The 11,825-nt window shown below is 39.7% G+C and overlaps 1 protein-coding gene across 2 annotated transcripts in view; it reads left to right on the forward strand.

The window, feature by feature from the left end:
* The window catches only part of glceb (glucuronic acid epimerase b), a 56,689-nt gene extending 49,528 nt beyond the window's left edge, over positions 1 to 7,161 (forward strand). For both annotated transcript variants that reach the window (XM_028579511.1, XM_028579504.1), the window contains 2 exons: positions 4,915 to 5,207; positions 6,354 to 7,161. In XM_028579511.1, coding sequence (XP_028435312.1) covers positions 4,915 to 5,207; positions 6,354 to 7,085 — 1,025 coding nt within the window. In that variant the 3' untranslated portion in view covers positions 7,086 to 7,161. The remainder of the gene's footprint in view (positions 1 to 4,914; positions 5,208 to 6,353) is intronic.
* Positions 7,162 to 11,825: the final 4,664 nt, after the last annotated feature.

Raw genomic sequence — 11,825 nt, forward strand, 5'->3', positions numbered from 1 at the left:
CCATGAATAACTGACTGTTTTTATTGTAATAGAGATTGGAAATCTGGCCTAGTTTAAAAGCTGTTAAATGAACACCAAGGCCACAAGATGGTTGGCAGTTATTTTTGGATTTGGGAGAAGTCAGAATATTCAATAGTTGGGTTACACTTTACTTGAAGGTATCTACATAAGAGTGACATGACACTGTCATGAACGTGTCATAAACCTTATAAACAAGTCAGAAACGTTTATGACATAACCCTTCTTTTAGTAAGCGTCATTCAGTTTTTGTCATGACAAGTTATGGTTAGAGTTAGGGTTCATGTGTTCATGACAATGTCATGTCACTCTTATGTAGATACCTTCAAGTGTTAGCCAATATTTTTTTATTTGTGCTGACTGTGAGCTGTCTTTATTCTCTTTTAATCTCCTGCTGATATTTCCACACTCTCTCTCTCTCTCTCTCTCTCACACACTCTCTCTCTCTCTCTCTCTCTTTCTCTCTCTCTGTCCTTTTGTTGAGCTGCTGCCTCTCCTGTAATTCCCCCCTTCTCCTAATTCTTGTGCTTTCAACCTCTCATCAACAATTTCTTTTCATTTCACCGCTCTATACTTTTCTTTCTCTCTTTGCTCTTCGCTCACTGTGCCTTACAGCATCGACTCGCCATCAGCAGCTCTCTTTCCTCGACATCGTGTTTTCATCATCACTTCTCAGCCCTCCCTCTGCAGTCTTCATTCTCCATTAATCTTCCTCGTCTATACCCTCAGATTTCAGTCAGTTTTCCACCTCTTTTCACTCATTTCCACCCAATTATTAGCCCTCAGCCCTTTTTGTGCTTCCAAAACATTGCAATCAATTTATGCTCTGTCCATTTTAATGCCATATTGTCATTCAAACTTTTCCTGTTTGTCCTCCTCTGCTGTCAGTTTCTCTTTCTGTCTCTGCCTCCCTCCACTTCCTCCTCCTCCTTTGCTCTGTTTTGGTCTTTTTTCCCTCCTTACTGTATCTAGGGCACTAGTGTTGAACAACCTCTCAAATCCTCTGACAAGTGGATCAATTGTCTGTCCCCTGATAATAACCTACCATCTACCATCCATCAACGGCAAATTCCTGCACGAACACTCTCCGCCACTAAGCACCTTTATTTTCCGAATCCCCTGGTGGTCGTTTGATCGTTCAGAAATGCAGTTTGTACACACCCGTCAGAATTAGCAAGGTGATCTGTGTACGGAGATAAAGTGGAGTGACAGCTGTCACCAGCCACCTTGAATGTTTTTGTTTCATTGTCTCACAACATGGAATCTAAGTGGAGTTAAAGTGTCTTATTTTGACCTTTTAAAGTCGGAATTGTTAAGATTCCAGTCCATGTTGGTTTGACGAAACCTGTTGTTACCATGGTAACAGAAACACTCCTTGAGCAGCTCCTTTGTGACAAACCGAAGAGCAACTGCTGGTGTATTATTTTATTTTTTTAACCAAACTTATTTGCGTTGTTTTAAAGGTCCCATGGCATGACAATTTCACTTTTGGGGTTTTTTAACATTAATATGCATTCCGAGCCTGCCTATGGTCCCCCAGTGGCTAGAAATGATGATAGGTGTAAACTGAGCCCTTTGAGAAAATGAAAGCTCAGATGGGCCAATCTGGAATCTTGCTCCTTATGTGCTTTTCCCGCCCAGGGAATTTGGCCCACCCATGAGAGAGAGACATCATGGCTTTCAAACGAGCAAAGTGGCAGTTGGTCAAGGCCACACCCCCACCCTCCACCTTGCCCCCCCTCTCTCCTCCTCAATAGCTGCAGACACAGAAATGGCACATACTAAGGAAAGCTCATTTTGGGACTGGCTCTAGTGGCTGTAATTCTGCACCAAGGCTGAATTTCCGGAAAGAGACTTCAGATACAGTATTAGGGGACCACTAAGGTCTATATAAAAGCATCCAAAGAGCACAATATCATGGGACCTTTAAGGAAGCTGTCAGTGAGTAATAATTGCAGCTGTTCCACTACTCCATTGAAAAAATAAAAATTACAGAATGTCAAAAATGACAGTAGTCTTGTTCTGTAGACGCATTTTTTGATGAATGACTGTGGACGCCGCTAATCCCGGTGACAAATATTGCATTTTCTGTGAATGCTTCACAATAAAAGCCACCACGTACAGTGGCTTGCATAACCTTACGCACCCATGCTAAAGTTGACTAAAAAGAGGAATAAAAAAACTTGGAAATTGATGTTAATGATTGATGTTAATTAATTAAAAAAAATCCAGCCTTTAAGGACCCCAATTTTCTTTGTGAATGAATAATGTATCAAAAATAAATAAATGTTCTTCCTTAATATACAGGGGGCATAAGTATACACACTCCTATGTTAAATTCCCACAGAGACAGGCAGATTTTTATTTTTAAAGGCCAGTTATTTCATGGATCCAGGATACTATGCATACCGATAAAGTTTCCTTGGCCTTTGGAATTAAAATAGCCCCACATCATCACATACCCTTCACCATACCTAGAGATTGGCATGGTTTTATTTAATTTAGCCTAATATCTGGTTTGATTTGCATTGAGAGATGATCTTATGAAAAGTACCCCATGCCAATCTCTAGGTATGGTGAAGGGTATGTGATGATGTGGGGCTATTTTAATTCCAAAGGCCAAGGGAACTTTATGAGGATGACTAGTATCCTGGATCCATGAAATGACTGGCTTTTAAAAATAAAAATCTGCCTGCCTCTATGGGAATTTAACATAGGGGTGTGTACTGTATACTTATGCCCCCTGTATTTTAAGGAAGAACATTTATTTATTTGCGATACATTATTCATTCACAAAGAAAATTGGTGTTGTCAAAGGTTGGATTTTTTTTTTTATTAATTAAGGCATTAAGATAAATTTCCAAAAGATGTTTTTTTTATTCCTCTTTTTAGTCAACTTTAGCATGGGTATGTAAACTTATGCCAGCCACTGTATGTGAAGCAGCAGCAGTAGATAATGCTAAATCTTCAGGAATATAACTTTTATGTCAAAGTGAAAACAGACCTCTATTGGCCAAGTCAGTGTCCGAGTCCAGATCTCAATTCAATCGATTATTTGTAGCTGGACTTCACTCATGGTCTCCATGCAACCTGATGGAGCTCGAGCAGTTTTGCAAAGAAGAATGGGGAAAATTCTAAACACACAGACTTGAGGCTGTAAATGCTGCCAAATGTGCTAAATCTTTTATATTTTACATTTGCTATTAATTTAGATAACTTTAAAGGGGCTTTTTTATGTTCATCAGTGTCAAAAATGTAAAATCTTCTTTCATTCAACATTGTAAGATAAACATGTATATTTGAAACAATCCATCGATATGGCAATCGGCAGGAAAAAATTAACTGGCAACTAATTTGAATATGTTAATGGTTTCGTAATTTTTCAAAAAATCTAATCCGATGGTTTCAGCTTGTCAAATGTGGGGATGTGATCTATTTTTTTAGTAAATTGAACATATTTAAGTTTTGGACTGTTAATTGATGATGAAAATAGTTATTTGCAGCCCTAAAACATGAGAACATCCCAAGGTGTGAATACTTTTCATAAGCACTGCATGTGGATGAATAATCAACATGCATTGACTGTTGTCGCTTGGATTCTTTGTATCCTCACAACACGTACTGAGCATGTGTTTTCAAGCGTTTGTCATGCTCATTCATGTATACATGCATTGTTTTTGACGCTGACATATTTGTAGCTCCATGTCATCTCTGTCTCCTGCCTTATTGCTAAATAGCCAGAGAGCAAGCAGAGCAGAGGAGGTGGAATCTCGTCTATATTCCCTTCCCATCCTTTATTGATGCCAGAGTAATCACAGGGCCAGAGTACAAATCCACTTACTCTCTGCATTGCCTTAAGTAATGGATTTATGAGTGCATTAAAGAGCCGTAGTCATCCAGAGGCCCCTGCCAGACTGGCTCTCTCCTCCATTCTCCTTCCTGATCAACAGGCTTTGTGTCTCAGGCGGCCTCGACTGCTTCTGCTTTCTCAGCTCATGTCATGTGAGATCTGATTCTCAATTGTCTTCTCACTATTGGCTCATTTTCACTCTCTCCAGTCTCGGGTTGGTTTTAAGGGCACTTGATGCGGCCCATCATGCTTTTTCTTGACACTTAAAGTTCTTTTCATCCTTTCGGAAGCCTTGATTAGAAAAGGTTTCTTGAGGGTGTTTTGTGCAGACCGAGTTACATGGCTAAAGGAGAGATCGTTTTAGAAGCTGCCAGTGTTTTTAGGGGGTTGAAATGAATTCAGAACAGCATCTAATGTGCCTGGCACTGATTTGATATAATGTAAGAGGAGCTGTGGCTGTGTGGAAACTGAATAGCATCTGGGTTTCTAACTTTGAGCTTTGTTGGGAAGAGATGTGGAGATGCAAAGGGAAAAATGCAGTACATCAACTTCCTCTTTCACTCTTTCCTGCTACTCTGTTTTTCTCCTCCCTCTATTCCCTCCCTTCTGTCTTCCTCCTAATTAGGCTCTGTGTGCAGTGACAGATCTGTACTGTACATCCCATGATAATTTTGTGCGTTGGACATACACACACAGAGCTAGGCACTTCACACAGGTAATAACGATACAAGACCCTAAGGTTTTGACCGCAGAAGTTATGACTGTTATTGATCATTTGAGGATGTGACTACAAAGTGAATCTTGGGAACATGAGGAAAAAGACCTCAAAGGAGACAGACGCACTTGTAACAGTCTTCCAGTCAGTCTGTTAAAAATAGTCCACTGTGTCATCCAGTAATCATCAGAAGTTTGTCAAATGAGGTTAGTCATGTTTTTTCAGACCGGATGCACTTGAAGAAACACTATGAAACTTGTTTTTTTACTTCAATTTTGGATTCATTATACACATTTACAACATTCGCCCTCTTCTCATCCCGCCACCACAGAGTCCTCGGAAGGCGTGTCCCTCCAGCTGGGTAACTCCAAAGACTTCATCCTCAGCTTGGACATCAAGTTTGCCTCCAATGGCAGCGTGTCTGTGATCCTGGAAACAACGGAGAAGGGCCCGCCATTTACCATCCACTACGTGACCAGCACGCAGCTTATCGCCTTCAAAGACCATGAAATCACATATGGTGTCGGGCCACGAAGCACCTGGAGCACTCTGACCCGGGACCTGCTCACCGACCTCAGGAAGGGTGTCGGGCTGTCCAACACCAAAGCTGTGAAGGCCACGAAGGTTGGTTTATGTCCAACACTTGGTGCTGAAAGTACCTCTTGATAAAACGCCTGTGTTCTAATAACTATGTAACTGGGCTAGAGCTGCAACAGTTAGTTGATTAACCAACTATGTTGATAATTCCCTTATTGTTAAAGTAATTTTTCAAGCAAAAATAAGACATGTGAAGATTTGCTGAATATGTTGGGGTTTCAGAATAATCGTTGCTTGCAGCCCTAACCTAGACTGTACATAGTTAATCATAATTTTCCCATCTTAAAGCTGCATTTCAGTTGGTGGTATCCACAAAACTAAAAGCACGATAAAAATTCCAGCACAGTTTTAATTTTTGTAAAATGTATGTAGCTGCGGCCGGGTTAGTTCAGTTCGTAGAGCAGGCGCACATACAGTACAGGCCAAAGGTTTGGACACACCTTCTCATTCAAATGCGTTTCCTTTTATTTTCATGACTATTTACATTGTAGATTCTCACTGAAGGCATCAAAACTATGAATGAACACATATGGAATTATGTACTTAACAAAAAACTGTGAAATAAACCATTTCAGGTGACTACCTCATGAAGCTCATTGAGAGAACACCAAGGGTTTGCAGAGTTATCAAAAAAAAGCAAAGGGTGGCTACTTTGAAGAATCTAAAATATAATTTTTCAAATGTTTTCAGTTATTTCACACTTTTTTGTTAAGTACATGATTCCATATGTGTTCATTCATAGTTTTGATGCCTTCAGTGAGAATCTACAATGTAAATAGTCATGAAAATAAAGAAACACATTGAATGAGAAGGTGTGTCCAAACTTTTGGCCTGTACTGTATATAGAGGTTTACTCCTCGACGCAGCAGCCCCGGGTTTGACTCCGACCTGCGGCCCTTTGCTGCATGTCATTCCCCCCTCTCTCTCCCCTTTCATGTCTTTATGTGTCCTGTTGAAATAAAGGCATACAAATGCCCCAAAAACATTATCTTTAGAAAAAAAGAAAAATAATGTATGTAGATTTTTGTAAAATTGAACTTGTATATCTCACTTTGAGACTAAATAATTCCATGTAGAAAAGACAAACAATGTTAAGAAGAAAAAAAGTATGCCAAATCCTAATTCCAGCCATAATATAATTTTGTCTGTCTCTGCGTCTGTTGTCCTTCTCAGATCATGCCAAGACGGGTGGTGCGATTAATCCTACATGGGCGTGGCTTTGTTGACAATGTTACTATCTCCACCACTGCCCACATGGCCGCCTTCTTCGCCGCCAGCGACTGGCTGATGCGCAACCAGGACGAGCGAGGTGGCTGGCCCATCATGGTCACCCGTAAACTGGGGGAAGGCTTCCGGCCTCTGGAGCCCGGCTGGTACTCAGCCATGGCTCAGGGCCAGGCCATGTCCACCCTGGTGAGAGCCTACCTCCTCACCAAGGACCAGGCGTACCTTGACGCTGCGCTGAAGGCAACAGGACCCTACAAGGTGCCTTCAGCGCAGCACGGGGTCAAAGCTGTGTTCATGAACAAATACGACTGGTATGAAGAATACCCCACCACACCCAGCTCCTTTGTCCTCAACGGCTTCATCTACTCCCTGCTGGGACTCTACGACTTGACTGAGACAGCCGGGGAGAAGCTTGGCAGGGAGGCCGGGCAGCTGTTCAGCCGCGGCATGGAGTCGCTGAAGGCCATGCTGCCGCTCTTTGACACGGGCTCTGGGAGCATCTACGACCTGCGTCACTTCATGGTGGCCACAGCACCCAACCTGGCACGCTGGGACTATCACACCACGCACATTAACCAGCTGCAGCTGCTGGCATCCATAGACAATGCTCCCATCTTTAAGGATGTGGTCAAGCGCTGGAAAAACTACTTAAAAGGGATTCGTGCCAAGCACAACTAGACAAACTGTAACCCACATATAGTATAGAGCTGAGATGATGACAACTGAAAAGTGTGTGTGTGTGTGTGTGTGTGTGTGTGTGTGTGTGTGTGTGTGTGTGTGTGTGTGTGTGTGTGTGTGTGTGTGTGTGTGTGTGTGTGTGTGTGTGTGTGTGTGTGTGTGTGTGTGTGTGTGTGTGTGTGTGTTCTAAAGCATGAGTTTATTCAGCTGCAGCTCTCAACACTAGAAGTTTCTTGTGTGCTCTGTTGCAGGTTCTATATTTTCTGCAGCGCTGACTGTAGCTTTCCCCTCCTGTTTGTTTCTTTGAGCTAGTGTTTGTAATTATGCACAGACCTAGTTTCGGCGTGTGTGCGTGCGCGCGAGTGTTTTAAAGTAACGATATATGGCGTTAGAGAAAGATGAAGTTCCTTGAATTGTTTAAGCTGAATCATATTTCCGACATTCTTTGATACATCCATCAGAAGTCTCTTCTCCAGTTGTATTTTTGTTTACCATTTCATCCCAGTAGGCGAGGTTTATTGAAACAAAGAAAACCAGAACAGAATATATTATAAATTATTTGGAGGAGAATGTTTCCATAACAAGTTATCCTATTAATATGAACTAGTTAAACATTTTGGATTCATTTCCTCCACTGCAAAGTTTTTTTAATCCCACAACCCTAAGTAAGAACACCATGTCAAAGCTGTTAGTTGAGATAAATTATTTTGCTATCCGAAACGCTGAAGAGTCAAATACTTTATGCTTCCAAACTTGCAGCTTCCATTTCTTTTCTGAATCTCTTTCCCTTAAAACACAGACGAATAGTTGCAAATCATTTTGGTGTGGTTATGTCTTTAATTGGCTTAACTCCTTTAAATATTTTTTCCTTTTAATATAAATATTAAGTCATGGATTAGGTGTCTCTCAAGCTGCTTGAAATCAGCTCTGAGGAATAAACACATTTAATTTCAGATGGTTAAACCACTCCGCTACCATTTAGGTCTCCTTGGTTCCTACCCACAATTCCACTGTGTTTGGCTGAGCTGTTGTGTAGCCACATCTGGTCAGAGCTGACTGTATGACTGCATCTTTAGTTATGTGACTGTTGTGTTTCAGGTGACACATGGAATACTGCAGGTAGCAAGACTGCCACAACATGGTACATTCCCTTAGATAAATAATAATTTATCCTAATTAGCTGTCAGTGCTGAAGCCACTGAAATGCTGTTGTTACCTTTTTATGAGATGTTTTAAGATGACAAACTGTGTGCTATCATTCTAACCCCACTAAAGGTTCTTAATAATTCATATGCCGCTGCAAAACACAGCTAGTTAGTTCTGCGTCACTGTCACTGTTGCTCTGTTGCTCTGTTCTTCTTATTTGCTTTGTTTTATTTTGGTAAAATCTAGAAAACAGTTGGGATTTTGATTTAGTGAGACAGATATATTTAACTTCCTCATGGATGTGTTGTTTTAAAGTGGATTCCCAGTAGGGCTGCAGGATATGAAGAAAATATGCGCTATGCGACAGTTTGTTGAATAGCGTGAAAACGGTATTACTTGCGATACATAAACAGATATCAAAGTGTACTCAGTTCTGCCTTTCTGCTGCTTTCAGTATTCTGCTAAAATATCACAAATTTATTGTTGAATTTAAAACAAATGAAAGGAAATCATTCTTTTATTGAACAAATTCAACACTGAATTGAATATAAAAGAATTGACAGGTTTTAAAGTCGTGCAATCCAATGATATTTTCATTCTACTAACGCAGAAAATCTCTTGAGTGTCTTCCGTGATATGTCGCAGCCTTTCGCGGTGTGTTTATTGCACCAGTTGATATTGCGATGACGATAAAAAAAACAGTATATTGTGCAGCCCTAATTCCCAGTGTGCAGACCATACTGCCAATATGAGCCGTCTCTGATAATATTGTCAATCATTTCTTCAGATATTTGCAGGTAACTATTTTGCCTACAGATGTAAATGAGTCAATCTGGGCTTTCTGTGGCACGTTTACATTTTGATTAATGTCCCTCATAAATAAGATCGTCATAAAATCGTCATGCAGATCGGTCTAAATAAAGGCCCAGCAGTGTCATTTTTAAGCTCCCATAACCCCATAAGAAATAAACGCAGGAAATAATCCCTTGGCCTGTCATTGTTTAACATTAAAATCTTTACATGCCTTTCATTTTCCTTGGTTTGAACATCCGCACCATTAGTTACATTTCATTTCATTCATTTAGATGCCCCGCTGATGACCTTTTTTGGAAACTCATCTGAAAAGCTCTTCCTCTGTAATTGGTATGTACTTCCAGATAATAATTGCACGAAACAAGTAGGTGGTGGTAGATGTATTCGTTGTGTATTCGGGGAGAAAGACGTGGGCAGGAGAAGCACAGCTGCATCTCGCTAACCCGTCAGTTTATAACATTTAAATAGACAATGCCGGGAGTACTGATGGTGGAGGTCAATTCTTGACGAGCATAAAGAGGCCGTCTGTCCCAGTAGGCTCTCTTTGCACTAACAATTCACCCAGCTAATAGGCTGGAGAGCCTGCACACAGAGTGCAGTCGCTAGTCAGGGATGAGTCAGCAGCACTCGCAACAAAACAAAGTGGAGGCCTCAGCATCAATGAGGCTTTCATTGATCTACCTTAAAGATTATTAATGGAGGAGAATCATGCACGTTTGTTCTCGTCAAGGTGTTGATGCTAAATTTTCTTGGTCATTTTGTAAACTTTGAGATGGAAAAACAATTTCCCTGCCTTGAAGTTGTCTTAGTGCGAGCTAATAAGACAAAATCAAAGAAGCATTGATTATTTCCGATGCAACGTTGGATACAAGACAAGTCATTCTTTCGTTTAAACTCATCATTAATTCCTCCGGGTGCATCTACCTCACCTCACTGCTTCATCTGTAACTCAACTTTGTGCATTCAGAACTAAAGAAGGATTTATGACGGAGTGTTAAGGCCACTGTTAGGAAGAAAATAATCTGAGTTGTAAAAGTTGTAATATTCAAGAATAAAGTCACAATATTAAGAGGAAAAACAAGGAAGAATGGTAACTGTTCAATACAATACTATATATATATATATATATATATATATATATATATATATATATATATATATATATAAAATGCATATGTACTGTAATACAATCCATCCCGTTTAATCATAAAATACAGCATATTGTTCTTGAAGCACTTTATCGTAATATGACTTTAGTCTTGTAAAATTATGACTTTATTCTTGAAATATGAATTTTTCTCTTTCTTTTTTACTTATGATTTTATTCCCAAAATCTTAGTTTTTTTGTAGAGGTTGTAATGTAGATGAAATTAATTATATTGAAGTTCTGTTTTTAAAGTTAAAAAGATAAAATATTATCCCAGAGAAGCGGTATGAGTGCATGTTTTGATAATGCCAATTTTTTTTGTACGCTTGATTTCCTGGTGGTATCTTTCTCCCATGAACCCTTCTTCCATTCTTTGCCATTTTGACAGGACAGGTTGAAATATTTAGTTTAAAACGAACATTCAGGAATGGAAGTTTAATAACTGTCTTTATTTTGTTTATACCAAAGTCATTGATTCAAGTATATATGAATTGTCTATTTTTGTGCAAACCGATTTCCATTCAGCATTTAATGATGTTAAGTCTCCTTGGAGATGTCACAGAGAGACACTGCCTTTAGAGAAATGCTAGTTTTTCAAATGTAGGTTGAATAGATTATAGCAAAAATAAGATGTGTAAAACTTGCTTATCGTAAGGGTGTGTGCAACTAGAGATTAGGATTGAGTCGGCTACTGTTAAAGGGAAAGGAGCCTGTAGCTGCTGTTTTTCTTGTGAGTGTGTGTTTGCATCATTCATTGTTTATTGGAATAATTTACAGAGGAGTAAGATGTTTTGCTAGATAGACAAAAGCACAACTGCCGTTTATTGTCACATTTTTTGTTGCATTTCTTTCAGATTGCTTTGTTTTTTCTTTTCAGGACAATGTGCAACGCCTTCATTAAGAAAGCTGCTATCATTGTTCACTGTGTAACCGGTATGAGAGCTTCTTTTTCCTCATTTTAGTGTTTATTTTTTCAGTCTTTCCACGATCCGTTAAAGACTTTAACAAATGACCGCTGAGGTCAAATGTGATTTATGCAATAACATGTTTACTGGGGTCGTGAGCACCACAGGAGACCCAGAGCGGATCTACAGACTTTGCAATTCAAGCACAATGTGCAAATGCTACCATTTTTTTAGTCCAATGAAGAGAGGTGTTTATATACAGAGTAAATCTTTGTGCTTTAAAAATGTGCTTTTTAAAGGTGTAAAAAATTAAAGCATTTTTCTTAAACTTCTGGTCAAATCACTTCCTCTGTGACGTTTTCATGGACCTTTTTCTTAACGATTGCTCAATTCCATCAAGTGTCCCAGTAAGCTATTTCAGTGAGTCAGCATGCACAATACCAGGGCCTCTCCTAAGTGGAATGCAGCCATCATTAATTCTTACAGCTGTGCTTTTCCTACTATGACATGTCAACATGTCCGCCGTGAAAAACGTATATAAAGATCTCCCTACAGATCTATAACTGACATTTTTCACTATTTTATAGATTAAACAATTAATAGATTAAAAGAGAAAATACACATCAGATTAATTGATGGGGGGAGACACTCTGGGTTGTTTGTATTGCTTTAAATCAAAACCGTCCTGGGTGGCGCTAAGCCCCGGATGCGGACGGTACCCTTACAAAT

Source organism: Perca flavescens, chromosome 1 (genome assembly GCF_004354835.1).
Source record: "Perca flavescens isolate YP-PL-M2 chromosome 1, PFLA_1.0, whole genome shotgun sequence".
Taxonomy (NCBI): Eukaryota; Metazoa; Chordata; class Actinopteri; order Perciformes; family Percidae; genus Perca; species Perca flavescens.